We start from the raw sequence: 21,314 nt of genomic DNA, 5'->3' as shown, positions 1-21,314 counted from the left end.
TCCACTCGTCGGTACTACAGTTTTTCCGTATCTATTATAATTTTTTATTTCATATTACTCATTATATTGTTTATTTCATCAATATCATCATAAATAATTATTAAATATACATTAATATCGTGTCAGCTTTATTTTGTTATCATTATCATAATATTTAGAACGAAGACACAGCGAAATAAAAAGACGTGTTGATTCAATTTTCTTATTAAACATCCCCTGAACTACTAGACGTTTCATTTTTCCAATATACCACTTTTGGTTACTAGAAATGGCCTAACAAGAACTTTTAAAAGATTTTTTAGCTCTTCTAGATGATTTCCGGCACGTCCACTCGTCGGTACTACAGTTTTTCCGTATCTATTATAATTTTTTATTTTATATTACTCATTATATTGTTTATTTCATTAATATCATCATAAATAATTATTAAATATGCATTAATATCGTGTCAGTTTTATTTTGTTATCATTATCATAATATTTAGGACGAAGACACAGCGAAATAAAAAGACGTGTTTCTATATTTCCCTCAATTAGTTTGTTTTTATGTCGTTCTCTGAAGAAATTTTTATGAGAAACAGTTCATAATTTGGTTTTCATGTGAATTATTTCGATCCCTAAGTATATGGAATAATGGGACATAAAAGAAGTTTTCCTCATGTTTTCTAAAGTTTAATAAAAGTCAGCATTATTGAAGAGATCAAAAACAAATAGAAAAACCAAATTATTGCTTAATAATAAGGACAGGCGATTAATCATAAAACGGAATTTTCCTAACAACGCGAAAGTTGAAAACAATTATTCACTTTTCCATATTTGGAGTCTCAAGAGAATTTTAATAGCGAGGAACAGTCCAATTACTGAGTTTTGCTGACTACCGACATTTAACTTTATAAAATCTTGCTTAAAAATACTGAGCAAAATCTCTATAAATCCCTTATACAAAACTGAATAATACAAAATGCTGGAAAGTAATTTTATAAATGATTTTTTTCTGTGTACCATCAATAACCAAAGGGATTGCAACAGTAACCTTTTGTATGTGCTCAACAAATTTATATATATTTATATAAATAGGAAGGGATAGGCATCGCTTTCCCAAAGCAAACTACCACTAAATTTTCAACAAATTCTGTGTAAACCTCAAACCCACAATAGTCTATAAATTGCGGGAGGTTTCTTTGTAACAGACATCCACGAAGAACGAAGCCAACTTAGGCCAATCCACAAACAAATTTATTACAATATCAAACATAGATACATTGAATAATTACTTCATAGATAGTTTAAGAATTCACGTTTGATTTAAACGATATAAATCACGAATCCAAAACTAGCTTCGCAGTCGTTTTTCAATAGTATTATTAATCATATGAGATACACGTACGTGTTCTGCGCGGTCTTTCGATTAGGTAAAATGACCCACGTCGTTGAGTGGCTGTATAAACGGCAACGCGTATATTTTTTAGAATATCAATTGCAGATAATAAAAACTTTTGTTTGATCTACTATAGTTAAAAAGGCAATCGAATCATTATGAATTGAGCGGTGTTGTTAATTGTAGTACTAGTTGAAAAAATAATGTGTTTAGGTTGTCTTGTGACATTGACGTGGTTTTTTGATTTTTATTATATTCTTGGTATCGAAAATTTACCACGTACAATAAAAAATACATCGGGATCATATTTACACTCTCGCAATGACATTTAATGCTGCTCTACAATTTATTTGGTGGTATTTCTACAAATTTTTCTTTTTTTCTACAATTTTTTCGAGATAAAAACCAACTTTATTGATTTATTTCCGATTTCTCAGATTTTTTTTATTTTTCTAAAGTTTTTTGTGTTTAAACCTGTTTTGCAATTTATTTGTTGATATTTCTACAAATTTTTCTTTTTTTCTACAATTTTTTCGAGATAAAAACCAAATTTATTGAATTATTTCAGATTTCGCAGATTTTTTTTTTATTTTTCTAAAGTTTTTTTGTGTTTAAACCTGTTTTGCAATTTATTTGTTGATATTTCTACAAATTTTTGTTTTTTTGCAACTTTTTCGAGATAGAAACCAAATTTATTGAAATATTTCACATTTTTTTCAAGTTTTTTTGAATTTAAACCTGTTTTACAATTTATTACGTGATATTTCTGCAATTTTTTCGAGATAAAAACCTACTTTATTGAATTATTTCAGATTTCGCAGATTTTTTTTTATTTTTCTAAAGTTTTTTTGTGTTTAAACCTGTTTTGCAATTTATTTGTTGATATTTCTACAAATTTTTGTTTTTTTGCAACTTTTTCGAGATAGAAACCAAATTTATTGAAATATTTCACATTTTTTTCAAGTTTTTTTGAATTTAAACCTGTTTTACAATTTATTTGTTGATATTTCTACAAATTTTTGTTTTTTTCTACAATTTTTTCGAGATAAAAACAAAATTTATTGAATCATTTCAGATTTCTCAGATTTTTATTTATTTTTCTAAAGTTTTATTGTGTTTAAACCTGTTTTGCTTTTTATTTGGTGATATTTCTACAAATTTTTATTTTTTTGCAACTTTTTCGAGATAGAAACCAAATTTATTGAATTATTTCAGATTTCTCAGATTTTTATTTATTTTTCTAAAGTTTTTTTGTGTTTAAACCTGTTTTGCTTTTTATTTGGTGATATTTCTACAATTTTTTGTTTTTTTCTGCAATTTTTTCGAGATAGAAACCAAATTTATCAAATTTTTTCAAATTTTTTAACCTTTTTTTTTGGTTTTTCTAAAGTTTTTTTTTGTATTTGATGCTGCTTTGCATTTTATTTGGAAATATTTCTACAAATTTTTGTTTTTTTGCAACTTTTTCGAGATAAAAACCAAATTTATTGAAATATTTCACATTTTTTTCAAGTTTTTTTGTATTTAAACCTGTTTTGCAATTTATTACGTGATATTTCTGCAATTTTTTCGAGATAAAAACCAAATTTATTAAATTATTTCAGATTTTTTATCTTTTTTGGTTTTTCCTTAGTTTTTTTCGTATTTAATACTGCTTTGCAATTTATTTGGTGATATTTCTACAAATTTTTGTTTTTTTCTGCAATTTTTTCGAGATAAAAAACCAAATTTAATGAATTATTTCAGATTTCTGTTTTTTTGTCTGATTTTTCTAAAGTTTTTTTGTATTTAAACCTGTTTTGCAATATGTTTGGTGATATTTCTATAAATTTTTTTTTTTTTCTGCGATTTCTTCGAGATTAACCAAATTTATTCAATTATTTCAGATTTTTTTGGTTTTTCTTTAGTTTTTTTTGTATTTAATACTGCTCTGCAATTTATTATGTGGTATTTCTACAAATTTTCGTATGTTTCACAATTTTTTCGAGATAAAAACCAAATTTATCGAATTATTTCAGATTTTTTATCATTTTTTTATGACAGATCCAAATATTTAAATTAGTGCAATCGACATTTTCGTTGTAAGCATCCGCAAAAATTTTAAATGTAGTAATCATAATTAAAACAACGGGAGAAAGGACTAATACAACTAATTGATCATGAGCTTGGAAGGTTTTGTGACGGTTTTATTCGATAGCACGCGAAAAGCTCAACCGAAAGTAGATTTTCCATCGAGCTCATGGTAACGGTGAGATGTAATTACTATGATACGTTTAATGGTATACGACAAAGGAACACGGCAGATTGAATAAAACAATTCCGCAATGGAAACAACGAGAAAAGAGAGTAATCAAAATGTAGTGACAGAAATCGAGTCGACAGAAACAGGCCACAACTCAAGAAAATTATCGATACAATTTTATGATATTGGAATTATTTATTAATAATTTCGTTTATAAAATGTACTTTTATGTACTTTCTTACTTATATTCTAAGAATACCCTGATCTGTTTATCATCTAAAGTAAAATCTATGATAACCTCTAGTGCCTTAGCTGCTATTCTAACCTATAAATTTTCAGTTTCATTAATGTGGACTTAAACCAAATCAAACCTTCGTTATTAGCAATATAAATAGACTTTATTATTGTGGGATTGTGGTAATCAAACACCAAAGTGTATTTTATTTAATATCCACTTCAAGCTTTCGAATAACTACGTATTTATCATCAGGGAATTATGGTCAAATATATTTTTCACAAAATTTTGAAATCATTATTTTTGAAAAACTATTAAAATGACAATGAGACATAAATATTTATATGAAAATTGCAAGAATTGAGCTTTCGCATACACTTCTGTTCTCAAACTTCGAGAAGATGTTCGCTGGGCAGAAATTTTGAATCTATGAAAAGATTATCACCGAAACTGTTCTCAAACTCCGAGAAGATGTTCGCTGGGCAGAAATTTTGAATCTATGAAAAGATTATCGCCGAAACTGTTCTCAAACTCCGAGAAGATGTTCGCTGGGCAGAAATTTTGAATCTATGAAAAGATTATCACCGAAACTGTTCTCAAACTCCGAGAAGATGTTCGCTGGGCAGAAATTTTGAATCTATGAAAAGATTATCGCCGAAACTGTTCTCAAACTCCGAGAAGATGTTCGCTGGGCAGAAATTTTGAATCTATGAAAAGATTATCACCGAAACTGTTCTCAAACTTCGAGAAGATGTTCGTTGGGCAGAAATTTTGAATCTATGAAAAGATTATCGCCGAAACTGTTCTCAAACTCTGAGGGGATGCTCGCTGGGCAGAAATTTTGACTCTATGAAGAGATTATCGCCGAAACTGTTCTCAAACTCCGAGGGGACGTTCACTGGGCAGAAATTTTGAATCTATGAAGAGATTATCGCCGAAACTGTTCTCAAACTCTGAGGGGATGCTCGCTGGGCAGAAATTTTGACTCTATGAAGAGATTATCGCCGAAACTGTTCTCAAACTCCGAGGGAACGTTCGCTGGGCAGAAATTTTGAATCTATGAAGAGATTATCGCCGAAACTGTTCTCAAACTCTGAGGGAACGTTCGCTGGGCAGAAATTTTGAATCTATGAAGAGATTATCGCCGAAACTGTTCTCAAACTCTGAGGGGATGCTCGCTGGGCAGAAATTTTGACTCTATGAAGAGATTATCGCCGAAACTGTTCTCAAACTCTGAGGGGATGCTCGCTGGGCAGAAATTTTGACTCTATGAAGAGATTATCGCCGAAACTGTTCTCAAACTCTGAGGGGATGCTCGCTGGGCAGAAATTTTGAATCTATGAAAAGATTATCGCCGAAACTGTTCTCAAACTCTGAGGGGATGCTCGCTGGGCAGAAATTTTGACTCTATGAAGAGATTATCGCCAAAACTGTTCTCAAACTCCGAGGGAACGTTCGCTGGGCAGAAATTTTGAATCTATGAAGAGATTATCGCCGAAACTGTTCTCAAACTCTGAGGGGATGCTCGCTGGGCAGAAATTTTGACTCTATGAAGAGATTATCGCCGAAACTGTTCTCAAACTCTGAGGGGATGCTCGCTGGGCAGAAATTTTGACTCTATGAAGAGATTATCGCCGAAACTGTTCTCAAACTCCGAGGGGACGTTCGCTGGGCAGAAATTTTGAATCTATGAAGAGATTATCGCCGAAACTGTTCTCAAACTCTGAGGGGATGCTCGCTGGGCAGAAATTTTGACTCTATGAAGAGATTATCGCCGAAACTGTTCTCAAACTCTGAGGGGATGCTCGCTGGGCAGAAATTTTGACTCTATGAAGAGATTATCGCCGAAACTGTTCTCAAACTCCGAGGGGATGCTCGCTGGGCAGAAATTTTGACTCTATGAAGAGATTATCGCCGAAACTGTTCTCAAACTCCGAGGGGATGCTCGCTGGGCAGAAATTTTAAATCTATGAAGAGATTATCGCCGAAACTGTTCTCAAACTACGAGAAGATGTTTGTTGGGCAGAAATTTTGAATCTATGAAGAGATTATCGCCGAAACTGTTCTCAAACTCCGAGGGGACGTTCGCTGGGCAGAAATTTTGAATCTATGAAGAGATTATCGCCGAAACTGTTCTCAAACTTCGAGAGGATGCTAGCTGGGCAGAAATTTCTAACCTAGAAAGAAGTTATCGCCGACACTGCTCTCAAACTCCGAGGGGATGCTTGCAGGATAGAAATTTCAAACCTATAAAGAGGTTAACGCCTAACATTTTGAGGTTAGAGACAAAACGTACAATAAAAATATGCATGTAGCTATTCGTAGAGCTAGAAAAACTATATATTGAGCAATGAACATTGAAATGAATGAATATTGAAACGTGTATTAAACACTATAATCATTTGAGTTGTTTACTATGAATTAATAGATTTTTTGTGTTACCGCTAATGTTCAATAATTTCAGCAATGACAATCTGTATAAAACCTAAACTTTTCTTCTCCACTTCCAATTACTTTGGATTAGTGGATATTTTCGAGAAATTTCACGAGGCAATTGGACGCCGCCGCAACTTTTCAAAGCATTTCAAAGTTGTGTTTCAATCTATAATTACATATCCAGAAGTAGTATCATTAGAAAAAGTTTTTACGTACATGTCAGTTTTCTGGAGATTTTTCTCGACGTTCTATATTGATTTTTGCTTTCATCTATCTTTCAACTATCCCTATTAATAAATATTCACTTTATACTTTTATAAATTGGGAGTTAAAGCAGCACGGACCTACTTTTCGAAGTTTTCTTTTTGGTAAATTGAATAGACGCTACCCCCAACAAAGACGAACATCCGTCAAATTCCTTATTAATAATTCAGTTGATGAATTATAAATTTGTAAAATGCAAAATACTGTATTATAAATTTATAATAATCGTTATTGATAACCTTTATAAAAATCTCTCGCTTTTTTTTGTTTTAATTCAAAAAATAAAAATCCAAAAATATAGTGCACAATAAAAATAAAACAAAAAAATAACTTGGTCTACAAATTTTTATAAATATCATATTTATCTGTTCTATATATAAAATTTTTACTTGCTTATCAGTTTTTACTGTTACGAGGGTTGTAACTTAAGTAACTTAATATGGAAACAAACATTTTTAATTGAATATTGAGATCAATACATTTTTCTATGCGTTGTAACCAATTGTCGAAGTATTCCATTCCATTCAGGTGTAGAAAAACGTTTAGTTTTTGATCTGCGTGTACTAAACAAGGGTTCTGCGGTGGATAAACCATCAATTCGATGTTTTGACTGTCCGAAAACGTTTTTAAAGTGTGGCGAATGATTCTTTGTACCAATCGACATAAACTTTTGTTGGTGATTGTCAAATTATGCGGCATCTATCTTTTTGACAGCCAAATTTTCATTTCATTACAACCCTCGTATAAGTTTTGTTTTTAATTTGTCAAAAATTCTACATTATTGCAAACACAGCTCGGAGCCTTCAAAATTCAAGTCTTTTTAGCTGATATCTCTTCCATTTTTGTTTCTACAAAAAATACAGGAAATCTGAACGATTTGTTGTCTTAAAATTTTGAAAATTCGAAATGACAATCATATTAACATCCTAAAATGTACCGTCATGATCTTGCCTACACATGGAGCTGGTTCTTCCGTTTCAGTCCATTGTTTTGACTGTTCTTTTGCTTCTGGACTGATGTGATGGACGGAAACATCTTCACGACGCTGTTTTTGATCCATTGTAAGCAAACGCAGCACCCATCTTGCGCACAGCTTCCTCATGTCCAAATTTTTAGTTAATAAGCCTTTTTTGAAATGTCTACGATCCTCCAGTGGAGTCGTCACCACATTTGGTCGACCTCTGCGATGCTGGTCTTCGCAGGTCGTACTAAGGAGCAGTCTCGGTATTAAAAACTGAAGAAAATTCAAGTATAAATCTTCCAATATCAATATCAAAAGACAGTTAAGCGAGGAACAATCAATAAACTTCGTTCAGCATCTAAACAAATCGTCAGTCCACGTGGACTCATCATCTATACTATTTACCAATGAAAACATCGTAAATATAAATTGGCCGAAGCTGACGGAAGGCGTATGGACACAAGTGAGTTTAAATAACTAAAAGCAGCTTAAGAAACATATAAAAAAAAGTGAATATTGATATGATACGCTATTTTTTTTAACTAACAAGAAACATCTACGATTTATTCGAGTTTATGTTACAAAAGCGTCGTTATTTACTTCAATCTCGTTATTTTGTATACATACACGTTCTCAAAATCGATATTTATTACTTTGAGCTCGGTTTTTGTCGAGATTAAATTTTTTAAAACGGATATTTCATAACGCCGAACGTCAGTTAATGAGTACATTTGCCCAACGGGTATATTACTAAAACAGGGCCGTACCACGTTGAAATGGGCAATCCAAAAATCGTCTTTATCAAAAACTAATTAAATATCAAGTGCGAACACACATAAAAAACAAAAAACAAATATACGAATTGACTAAGGGGATTGTACAATTAGTTGAAACAAAAAATTATGTGAGAGCTAAACTAGAGGTATCAAATGCGTTAAAAACAACAAAAGAAATGAAGCTAAGACTAAAACGATCATAATAAGTTCAAAAGAGAAGATTCACAAGATAAAATTATGAGAAACAAAATTCCTCCAAGACATTAACAGAATATGGAGGGACATTATCATCATCCATGAGTTTCGCCAAGCCTGGACCAGACTTGCAAACTAGCCTTGGGACTATCTAAGAAACCAAGTCTGGCCCAGGCCTTGTAAACCAGTCTTGGGTCTCTCTGGACAACCTGGGCCTGGCCCACGGCTGTAAACTAAGCGAGGGGCATTGTTACCATTCCAGAGTAGCGCCAAGTCTGGACCAAGAATGGTTTCCAAGTCAGGACCAGAGTTGTCTTACCTTGGTCCAAGTATGGGCCTATACTGGGCCCATAGTAAAATCCTATATGGGTGGTTAGCTTCGTTCAAGCGATCTAGCAAAGGAAAAGGTCAGTTAGCCATTCGAAATGTGCTTCGTCATCATTTTAGTCAAAAAACAGTAACGAAATATCATGAATTTAACCATGAAAGTTTTACGTGATTTTTGAAAATTACAAGAACTGAAAAACATTGATTATACTCGATACAAATTATTTAATGTGGACTAAACTAAACCAGCATAAACAGAGTAAAGTTTTTTTTTATTAAAAGGAAAAAAATTATGCTATAACGTCCGTGGATAATGGGAAAATTAATTACAGTCGTCAGATATTTGAAAGAACCCTGGAAGGTGGTTCACCATCCTTCCTGGTGGATCCAAACGCACATTTTTACACAGTGGATCCTATTTTGCCGTAGGTTAGTGATAAATAATCAAATTAGTTCATTATTCGGGAAAGCTCGTGCTATAAAAATGTTTTTACAGAAGAATATATCATCGAAAACGAAATCTACAAAATGAACCAAATAAGGAAAGCGAAATGTTTCGAAATCGTTCGTGAATGTAGAAGGAACCCACGAAATGACTTAATTCCGACTAGCCCAGATATAACTAGCCCATAATCAACTACCCAAGTTACTGAAAATTGCTTCCCCGTATCGAGTAGACAACTAACAATTTTCCCAACAATATCTTTATTTTTGGACAGTTTTTCGTGCGTCAACTTTTGCGCCAAAATTCACCTTCCAACGTTAAATATTTTTAGAAGCGTGAAAAAATATTGTCGCTGATCTGATCCGATCAGATTCCAACCACCCGGTTCCAATTTCGTCCCAATGTTGGGTATTCCTTTAACGAGGGTCGTACGATATGTAATACGATGAATCTTATAATGTGTCGTAGTAAACGCTACATCTAACGCCCTCTCGTGTACAATGTGAAAAATACTGAATTATATAACTTCGGAATAATCAATTTTTATAAATATATCATAAAATCTATGAACCAGTTATTTGGAATCGAGTACAGACATTAGGACAAAGTAAATATGTACTTTTTGTTCAAAATACAAATAATTTTTTTGTTGTAGATGATTTAGTAAATATGACAAACAACAAAACAAAATTTACAGTTTTTGAATCCGATCTAATCTATTTTCATATTATACAAGGTTGATTAACTATGTGTGAACTATTAATGATAATGTATTTACTTCCATAATTCGGTTAAGTTCATCCATAAATAACCGCATAGTTAATGGTAGTTACTAATTAAATTATAACGAAGAATATTACCCTCCGAAACACGGTTTCGAATGTGTTCAATTTCTTATGGTGATTACGAAATATGATACAAAATACCATAAAAAAAACGTTATATCAAATTGTCGAGCACTACGGGACGAAATTATGATGGTAAGTAAACAATAGGAAGCTCAGTTATACCGGATGTCTTCCGATATGAGCATTTAGCTCATTTAAACTATAAACCAACCGATAACAAGATGAAAAACAACCGGATTTGGAGTGATTTTGATAAAAAAGTACGTTGGACAGACAAAGAGATCCATTGAAATCCGGTTTAAGCAGCATCTAGTTCATTTAAACTATAAACGAACCGAAACAAGATTAGAAACAACCAGATTTAGAGTGATTTTGATGAAAAAGTACGTTGGACAAGCAAAGAGATCCATTAAAATACGGTTTAAGCAGCATCTAGTTCATTTAAAGTATGAACGAACCGAAACACGATGAAAAACAACCAGATTTGAAGCGATTTTGATAAAAATACGTTGGACAGACAAAGAGATCCATCAAAATCCGGTTTAAGCAGCATCTAAGTTCATTTAAAGTGTGAACGAAACGAAAAAAGATGAGAAACAACCAGATTTGGAGTGATTTTGATGAAAAAGTACATTGGACAGACAAAGAGATCCATTGAAATCCGGTTTAAGCAGCATCTAGTTCATTTAAAGTGTGAACGAAACGAAAAAAGATGAGAAACAACCAGATTTGGAGTGATTTTGATGAAAAAGTACATTGGACAGACAAAGAGATCCATTGAAATCCGGTTTAAGCAGCATCTAGTTCATTTAAAGTGTGAACGAAACGAAAAAAGATGAGAAACAACCAGATTTGGAGTGATTTTGATGAAAAAGTACATTGGACAGACAAAGAGATCCATTGAAATCCGGTTTAAGCAGCATCTAGTTCATTTAAAGTGTGAACGAAACGAAAAAAGATGAGAAACAACCAGATTTGGAGTGATTTTGATGAAAAAGTACATTGGACAGACAAAGAGATCCATTGAAATCCGGTTTAAGCAGCATCTAGTTCATTTAAAGTGTGAACGAAACGAAAAAAGATGAGAAACAACCAGATTTGGAGTGATTTTGATGAAAAAGTACATTGGACAGACAAAGAGATCCATTGAAATCCGGTTTAAGCAGCATCTAGTTCATTTAAAGTGTGAACGAAACGAAAAAAGATGAGAAACAACCAGATTTGGAGTGATTTTGATGAAAAAGTACATTGGACAGACAAAGAGATCCATTGAAATCCGGTTTAAGCAGCATCTAGTTCATTTAAACTATAAACGAACCGAAACAAGATTAGAAACAACCAGATTTAGAGTGATTTTGATGAAAAAGTACGTTGGACAAGCAAAGAGATCCATTAAAATACGGTTTAAGCAGCATCTAGTTCATTTAAAGTATGAACGAACCGAAACACGATGAAAAACAACCAGATTTGAAGCGATTTTGATAAAAATACGTTGGACAGACAAAGAGATCCATCAAAATCCGGTTTAAGCAGCATCTAGTTCATTTAAACTATAAACGAACCGAAACAAGATGAGAAACAACCAGATTTAGAGTGATTTTGATGAAAAAGTACGTTGGACAAGCAAAGAGATCCATTAAAATCCGGTTTAAGCAGCATCTAGTTCATTTAAAGTATGAACGAACCGAAACAAGATGAAAAACAACCAGATTTGAAGCGATTTTGATGAAAAATACGTTGGACAGACAAAGAGATCCATCAAAATCCGGTTTAAGCAGCATCTAGTTCATTTAAAGTGTGAACGAACCGAAACAAGATGAGAAACAACCAGATTTGGAGTGATTTTGATGAGAAAGTACGTTGGACAGACAAAGAGATCCATTAAAATCCGGTTTAAGCAGCATCTAGTTCATTTAAAGTATGAACGAACCGAAACAAGATGAGAAACAACCAGATTTAGAGTGATTTTGATGAAAAATACGTTGGACAGACAAAGAGATCCATCAAAATCCGGTTTAAACAGCATCTAGTTCATTTAAAGTATGAACGAACCGAAACAAGATTAGAAACAACCAGATTTAGAGTGATTTTGATGAAAAATACGTTGGACAGACAAAGAGATCCATCAAAATCCGGTTTAAGCAGCATCTAGTTCATTTAAAGTATAAACGAACCGAAACAAGATGAGAAACAACCAGATTTGAAGCGATTTTGATGAAAAATACGTTGGACAAGCAAAGAGATCCATTAAAATCCGGTTTAAGCAGCATCTAGTTCATTTAAAGTATAAACGAACCGAAACAAGATGAGAAACAACCAGATTTAGAGTGATTTTGATGAAAAATACGTTGGACAGACAAAGAGATCCATCAAAATCCGGTTTAAGCAGCATCTAGTTCATTTAAAGTATAAACGAACCGAAACAAGATGAGAAACAACCAGATTTAGAGTGATTTTGATAAAAAAGTACGTTGGACAGACAAAGAGATACATTAAAATCCGGTTTAAAGAGCATCTAGTTCATTTAAAGTATAAACGAACCGAAACAAGATGAGAAACAACCAGATTTAAAGTGATTTTGATGAAAAAGTACATTGGACAGACAAAGAGATCCATTGAAATCCGGTTTAAGCAGCATCTAGTTCATTTAAAGTGTGAACGAAACGAAAAAAGATGAGAAACAACCAGATTTAGAGTGATTTTGATGAAAAATACGTTGGACAGACAAAGAGATACATTAAAATCCGGTTTAAGCAGCATCTAGTTCATTTAAAGTGTGAACGAAACGAAAAAAGATGAGAAACAACCAGATTTAGAGTGATTTTGATGAAAAAGTACGTTGGACAAGCAAAGAGATCCATTAAAATCCGGTTTAAGCAGCATCTAGTTCATTTAAAGTATAAACGAACCGAAACAAGATGAGAAACAACCAGATTTAGAGTGATTTTGATGAAAAATACGTTGGACAGACAAAGAGATCCATCAAAATCCGGTTTAAGCAGCATCTAGTTCATTTAAAGTATAAACGAACCGAAACAAGATGAGAAACAACCAGATTTAAAGTGATTTTGATGAAAAAGTACATTGGACAGACAAAGAGATCCATTGAAATCCGGTTTAAGCAGCATCTAGTTCATATAAAGTGTGAACGAAACGAAAAAAGATGAGAAACAACCAGATTTAGAGTGATTTTGATGAAAAAGTACGTTGGACAAGCAAAGAGATCCATTAAAATCCGGTTTAAGCAGCATCTAGTTCATTTAAAGTATAAACGAACCGAAACAAGATGAGAAACAACCAGATTTAGAGTGATTTTGATGAAAAATACGTTGGACAGACAAAGAGATCCATCAAAATCCGGTTTAAGCAGCATCTAGTTCATTTAAAGTATAAACGAACCGAAACAAGATGAGAAACAACCAGATTTAAAGTGATTTTGATAAAAAAGTACGTTGGACAGACAAAGAGATACATTAAAATCCGGTTTAAAGAGCATCTAGTTCGTTTAAACTATAAACGAACCGATAAAAAGATAAAAAACAACCAGATTTGGAGTGATTTTAATGAAAAAGTACGTTGCACAGACAAAGAGATCCATTAAAATCCGGTTTAAGCAGCATCTAGTTCATTTAAAGTATGAACGAACCGAAACAAGATGAGAAATAACCAGATTTAGAGTGATTTTGATAAAAAAAGTACGTTGGACAGACAAAGAGATCCATTAAAATCCGGTTTAAAGAGCATTTAGCATGAACTGATCGACAAAAACTGAAAATAAACAATTAATAACTAACGGTTATATAAATTGGAGTTGGGAGAGATTAACTCCAAACAAGAAGATGCAACGGCACATTCTTCAAGAGCTGTTTTGAAGAAACACTTCCCAGAACTCTATGACAGAGCTAGAACTAGCGACAACTTCCTTTTCATCAAAGCATTTCTTGGAAAAAAAAAATCTAAAAATTATATTGAATAATATTGACTAAAAGACCTTCTAATACAATTGAAATATACCGGGTGCAATATGAGCATAGTCACCTGGACAGGTTACCGGGAAATATAGGAAAGAGCTGGGAGAACCCATGCATCAGGACTTACTCACCATGGAAGAGCTCTAAAAGGATTTCTGGGATACGAATTTGATATCTGACCGGCGCAGGTACTTAATATGTCATAAAAGCATTAAAACGAAGTTTCTCAGTCTCCTAATTATACTAATAACGCTAGAAATTGTTCAAATGAAGACTCGGAATAAATGATATTTCTCCGTGTTTATGTTTAATCAATACACGCGTCAGTTTAACCTGTTAGTCATTTACGAAATCATCAAGGTGTAAATGGAAGGTACATAATTTACATATAACTTTTGATAATCCGAATTTACGGCCCCAAATTCAGAAACAATCATCGTGATGACATTCCGTAGATACACGTATACACCTATCCAACCGTATGACATATCGTATTCGTCGCAATAATATTATCTACGAATTTGTAACCGGAATTAATAGATTAATAGGGTTGGTTTCGATACAGATGTCGTCTCAGGTTGAGAACAAAACACAAAGACGTATTATCTTATTATTTAATCGTTTGGATGTATATATGTATTGAAATATTTCAATTAATCAATATTTCTATCAACGGTACTTCGAATATCATAAGTATTCGAAAGCTCGTAAAATATATCAAAGTTAGTCCACTTTGGTGTTTAATTGCCACGTTCCCAATAACAAAACGCACAACAATCCAAGGATATATCAAAAAATGTTTGAAAGTATGAATTAAAACTAGTTTCTCATTTTTCTCGATGAAATATACGAGGGTATATTGACAAATTCTTATCCTACTATAGAATTTAATTGTCAAAATATTTTATTACTCAACATATTATCCATTTAATTGGATACATTTATTACAGCGAACCTGCAACGTCTCTAGACTTTTAAAAAGAAAATTTACGACCTTTTAAACTTTTTTTCAGTTGGAGAAAGAGATGATAGTCGGACGGATCCAAATCTGGTGAATAAAGAGGGTGTTTGCATGGCAAAATGAGATTTGTGTGCCGGGGCGTTGTCCTGCAAAAACAAAACACCTTTGAATAGCTTTCAGCGTGTTTTCTCTTTAATTTTTTCCCGTAGTAATGTCGAATAGTAATCTCCAATTATTGTTCTACCCTTATCCAAAGAAATCAATCATGGCAATCCCAAGCATGAACTTTTCTAGCATATTTTTGGACACGAAACTTCTTAGGTCTTGGAGAACCAGAGTGTCGCCATTCCATCGATCGTTGCTTTGTTTCTGGAACGTAGAAATGCACCCTTTTGGTCTGATAAAATCAAGACACAGAAACTGGCCGCCTTCCCGATCGGTCATCGAAAATTTACCTCTGATGAAGCTTGCAGTTCAATTTATCACGAAGGACATCGATCACCAAGGGTATTAACCATATCTTCGTAAATCTGCTTACCTTTTAACCCTTTTAAATACAGGTGGTGGACATATTTTCTCTTTTAATTTATCGCGTAACTCTATTTTACTTTTTTTGGCGTCAAACTGTACACTTACACTTCTACTAAGTTATTGTTCGTGGCTATGGTAACAAAAATTGAAAAGTTCGGCACAAAAAATGGGGATAGAAATACACAGAAAACCTCCATTGAAACGTTAACAACATGTTGTTTGTACAAATTAATACCACAAACCGATGTTTTTAATAAATAAATAAAAAAATAAATACGTCTCCGTCCGTTTCGAGCTTCGGCTATATAAAGTTATCATATAATGTTAGTTCTAATTCCCTTTGATCATCTCTCGACTTGTTTAAGCTTCGTTTCCCCTTGGAAAATATAACGTGACTTCGTTTCTGGCACTGATCACCGTTATAATGACTTCGAACTAAATTCGCCAGTTCGGGGGAGGTTTAGAGGGATGTGTGGTACAGATTAAGCTCAGGTAGTTTTCCTAACGCTAACGACTGGACTGCCTTGAACTTTACCTTAATGAGAACACTCATTATCGCTAACTATCGATATATATATATATATATATAAACAAGCGTAAAAAATAACGTTTCTGAAAACAGAGACGGTTCCAGATCACAACAACAACGGAATAAAAATATTTTTCATAAATATAATCCGTTTAAAGGTAAGTCACATTCTATAACAATCATTTTAAAATAAATCGGGACCTCGCTGGTGTTTGAGTCCGTCAAGAACTCAGAGAAACGCGACGAGTGGCTGGACAATCAGAAGAAGCCTTAAGGCAACTAAACTCGAGTAAAAAAAACCAGTTGCTGGTCCTAGATTAACCCCAGCCCAATGAGTAACCTGTCTACGATTTGGGGAAAGATTCGAGCAATATTGTGACTTTTGGAGGAGGAGTTTTAATGCCCGTGAACATACTGTAGACTCCTGACGGCCAGCGCGTAGCCCGGACTCAAATCCTATTGAACATTTATGGAATTAACTGTAGCCAACACGAAATCGGGCTAAATATTGATAAACCAATGTTTTTGTGATGCTGTAATCAGGAAAAGAATGAAAGATACACAGATTTTTTGCTACAGACATTTGACAGGTACATCTGATCTAATAGGAGCGTTCTTTTGAATGATAATCAATTGGGAGTGTTTGTTTGATCTCAAAAATAAATAATAGATAACAAAGTTAACCTTCTGATCGTTCAACATGAAATTTTCTCTTTGTTACAATCCAATAATAGTTTTTTGCTTTGATTTATATACATACGGTGGCGTTTTGGAAAAGATTCGGCGTTTACAATTCATACTACCCTCGTAATAACAAGCTATTAATCGTAAGAGTGTTTAAAAACGAAAAAAAAAATTTATTTAAAAAAAAAATATTTTCGCTTCCCTTTCGTGTCACGGATCCCTCCGGTTTTAATTGGTTTATCATAATTGTGATCGGAAATTATGATTTACGTGTAATGCTTTCAACTTCTTAACTTGAAAATATTCCGTTTTCATTTAATCCGAGCACGAAATTTATTTCAACACTACGAGATTTTTTTTTCTCATATGTTAATAACGTAGCTGACTAATTGCATTTTTTATTTGTTAAACCGCTCATTATATAAACCGGAGTTTTATTAACGGTTGGTTTTAAATAATGAACTATTTCCGTTTTGGCCTAGTACCACCGGATATACTCGACTATCCGACAAGTACGGACATGGTTGTGGACGAAGGTTCCAATGTGAGTCTTCAATGTGTAGCAAAAGGTTCTCCAGAACCATCAATAATGTGGAAAAGGGAAGATGGAGAGGTGATTCGTTTTCAAAATGGAACAGAAGGTATAAATAAAATCATATAATTCGAATTTGTTGATTGTTTTCGTTGTTACGCACTGTATAATATATTTTATTTCAGTTCTTAACGCAATCGGACCAGTTTTAAATATAACAAACGTCAGAAGAGAACATATGGGGCCGTATCTTTGTATAGCGACGAATGGAATACCGCCATCTGTCAGTAAAAGGATAAAGCTTGTAGTTCAATGTAAGCTATATTATCGACTATATTTTTTACTATGCTTTTTTAATAAGAGATGTCGCTTCACTAATTATTTATTATTAATTTTCTAAATTATTCCAAATTAAAATACCTACATCGAAAATTTTCAATACCTCACATTATTCTGGAAATGCGTTCAATAAAACATTAAGGTGAAGTAGAAAAAAAATTAAACTTTATCTGATATCAAACATCTACATTTTTTATTCTAATATTTGCTTTCATTTTCACGTGCCACTATAATTTTGCGTTAAGCGATATTTATAAATAGGTTTTTGGTTTATTTTTTCTCACGGTTACGAAGCGAAATATACGAAATAGTTGTAGGGAAATTTCTCGTAACACGCGATGCACTATTCAAATACTCAATTTGGTCTTATCAAACGAATAAACAGAAAAAGAAAAACCTCTAAGGTACAAAATCTATTGTTCAACTATCAATTAAAATTTCCATAACATACTATAATAATCAAAAATCATAATACGAATTCTATTCATAAATTACTTTTACAACCAGTTAGCAGACGTGACAGATAATTTACATCGTTGCCGCGTTGTCATTTTTTCCGATTACTATCATGATTACATTGAATTCAACCGATAAGAAATAAAGAGTAAACCTCAAAATTTTGCAAATGGTATATATTCTAAATTACATAAGTTTGAAACGTTAATTTTGACGCAATATAAAATGCAATTAAAAACTGGCAAACAGAAGAACGTTATATTCTGACATTTCGACAATAATTGATCTTGCAACAGCGCCCACAAACGGTTAGAATGTAATTTATCTTGAAACCCGAGTAATCATTTTACTTACACTTTAGATATTTAGATTTTGTTTAGTGTAATTGTGACTATAAATGTCAAAGTTACGAATTTAATCTAAAATTTACTTATTAATACGTGAAAAATTTACATATTTTATTGATATATTTAAACATAAGCTATATAATTAGGTTTGTTTCGTACCGTTATGTAGAATTAATACAGAAACTATAAAAATAAAGGTTCAAAGCGAGAAATGACCTTGAGTTTTTCACATATTGAAATAATTGAGTAAATTTCACCCCTAATTGGATATTGTAATCATTGAAATTCTTTCGATGCTTAAGCACCCACCCTGTATATACGTTTTAAAAACAAAATAAGTTTCCAATTTTTATGTCTGTTACGTTTAAGTTGCTCCTTCAGTTTGGATACAATATCAGTTAATAGGCGCTTACGATGACCAGCAAGTTACCCTAGAGTGTTTCTCCCAAGCTTTTCCAAAGTCAATAAACTATTGGACCAAAGACAATGGAGAAATTATTCCACACAGTAAGTAGAATCGTTGTAAGAACTATACCGTAGGGAAATGATGGAAAGGATACAAAGCGAAACGGATTTTAGTCCAGTTGATATTGCAAACGAAAAGATTTTAGTGGAACTAATTATAAAAAGTCACAAAAACATTTGATAAAATAACATCTATATGTATAAACTGTTTTCTGTGTCCTATCCTGTATAATATCGTTAATTTTAATTCGTATTATTACGTATGAGGGTTTTTTAACAGTTTCAAGTATTAATCAAATATGAAAATTAAAATTATACTATAATTTATTTATTTTATGTATAGAAAGAAAAAGTTATACACGTAAAACTATAATAAACATAATTATAGTTGCGTAATTATTTCGTTTGACGATGCAAGCGTTCATTCACCTTTGAAGTCACACAGTTGCCAAATCTCGACGTGTGCGGATGTTTCGTTTGTTTTTTCGAATATGCTAGCCTTAAACATTTGTTTCATTTGCTTAAATTAATATTTGAATGAAAAATCATATTTTTAACGTATCTCCAATAATTTCCTTACTTTGATAAAGTTGGAAAAAAAGCGATCGGACTAATTAAAGATAGTTGCAAGTCGCAATCTCGTGGGAGATGACAGGAATAAAGGGCAACCGGGTATTCAGCCATTCAAACGAGACAAGAAAGTATAAATTTACAAGTTGCATCGCTGTAACGAGCCCATCGATTTTCTATGATCGAGTGTTTAATAGTAGGTACGGAGACATGAGAACTTTGAAATTAGATTCTGCTTTTGATTTATTATAGGAAATATTGTAACTGACTTTAAACCTTGTTAAACGATTGAATTATTATCGTTTTGCAGGTAATAAGTTTGTTCCTGAAATTATCGAAGATGGATTCAAGGTTCATATGAAACTCAGGATCAACTTGTTAGAACCAAAAGATTACGGTGTTTATAAATGCATATCGAAAAATTCTTTAGGGGATATGGAAGGAACAATCAACGTATATAGTGAGTTTTTTCTAATTCATTAAACTACATTTATCTAAGATTCGTAAGATTCTCTTTGGTATTTTTATAATTGCTGAAAAAAAAAACACGCTTGGCAACCACGTAAAAACTTTATATACACAAATCAGTGTCATGCGCGAACGTACTAATGCCGTAAGTTGTTATTTTGATCTTAACTTTGGCGGCAAATTTGAAAATACGTTCATCTATAGGCTTTAGAAGTTACCTCACATCAAAATTGTGGTATTTTGAAACACGTAGTAACTATATTAAAATAAGCAAAAAATAAGTAAACTTTTTTGGGCTTTGAGTCCATATGAGGATATATAACTTTTGAGAAATTAGTTATATCTGATCTCTAACTAACTCGATTAAGACTCCATTTTGTATTATGTCATGCATGGCGCGTCTAATGTTGCCATTAATCATTTAGGTGTTGGATTATGTCTTAATTAATGAAATTTTCTCAAGAATACTATTATAGTTATCTATGGTTTCACTTATATTCTGGAAATAAGTGCTTTTAAAATATTTTCTAATTTGTTAATTAAAACATTTTCCTATTTTTTATCAGTTCGAAAAATTCAAAACAAATAAAATTATAGTGAACTATCTAAATATAGGTAATCTGTGGTTATACAACAATCATTTGAACATTTGCGCAGACTCTGGCGCCTTAAGATAAGGTTATATTATACTCTAAAAATTATGTATACATACTTCTATACCTATTTTTACAAATGAAAATATTTCTTTTTAATTTCAGGAATTCCTAATCCAAATCAATATTTACACACCAATAAAAAGCAACAAGGTAAGATGCCCAACAATTATTTTAATTAGGATATTTGTATTTAGATACCAATTTCTGTAAATAAAATAAAAAATTGCACTTCTAACTAAATGCTGATTAATAATTTCTTTTTATTCATTTCATTTTTTTGTTACGTTGTCTGAAAGGTCACACGAATTTTTTTCTTTCAGCTTACGAAGACAATATTTCTTTTAGCGGCTCCAGTCACAAGTATCGCGATTCAGATTTAAAAAGATCAAGAAACGATACGTCGAGGAGAGTTAGTTTAGAAGGTGAGATAATAGAAATTTCTTTATGGTGAATTTTAAGTTTGAATACGTGGTGAGTGATTTATTATAACCTTGTAAATATTGTTTTTTCGATCAATTTCTATGAGAATGAGGTTAAATCGCATCAAATCCATGTCACTGTGTATTTGTATCTTTGCTCTAAACTCAAAAACTAATGAATATACTTTCATGCTAATTTCACTGATATACTAATTCATGAGAAAGTATCGGGCGTGTTTTTTGTCGAGGTTTGTGTGGATTGGTTAATATATGACGATAA

At 32.4% G+C, this 21,314-nt stretch overlaps 1 protein-coding gene across 3 annotated transcripts in view; it reads left to right on the top strand.

Moving 5' to 3' along the window:
* LOC130898153 (lachesin) overlaps positions 1-21,314 on the top strand; it is a 114,310-nt gene that overhangs the window by 92,194 nt on the left and 802 nt on the right. For 2 of the 3 annotated variants that reach the window (XM_057807225.1, XM_057807227.1), the window contains 6 exons: positions 17,265-17,423; positions 17,500-17,628; positions 18,826-18,963; positions 19,802-19,951; positions 20,718-20,765; positions 20,936-21,037. In XM_057807225.1, the coding sequence (XP_057663208.1) occupies positions 17,265-17,423; positions 17,500-17,628; positions 18,826-18,963; positions 19,802-19,951; positions 20,718-20,765; positions 20,936-21,037 (726 nt within the window). The remainder of the gene's footprint in view (positions 1-17,264; positions 17,424-17,499; positions 17,629-18,825; positions 18,964-19,801; positions 19,952-20,717; positions 20,766-20,935; positions 21,038-21,314) is intronic. The other variant, XM_057807226.1, reaches the window with a different exon arrangement.

The sequence above is a fragment of the Diorhabda carinulata genome, chromosome 9, assembly GCF_026250575.1.
Source record: "Diorhabda carinulata isolate Delta chromosome 9, icDioCari1.1, whole genome shotgun sequence".
NCBI lineage: Eukaryota > Metazoa > Arthropoda > Insecta > Coleoptera > Chrysomelidae > Diorhabda > Diorhabda carinulata.
Note: the sequence above shows the minus strand (reverse complement) of the source record. Positions and strands in the feature narration are given on the sequence as shown.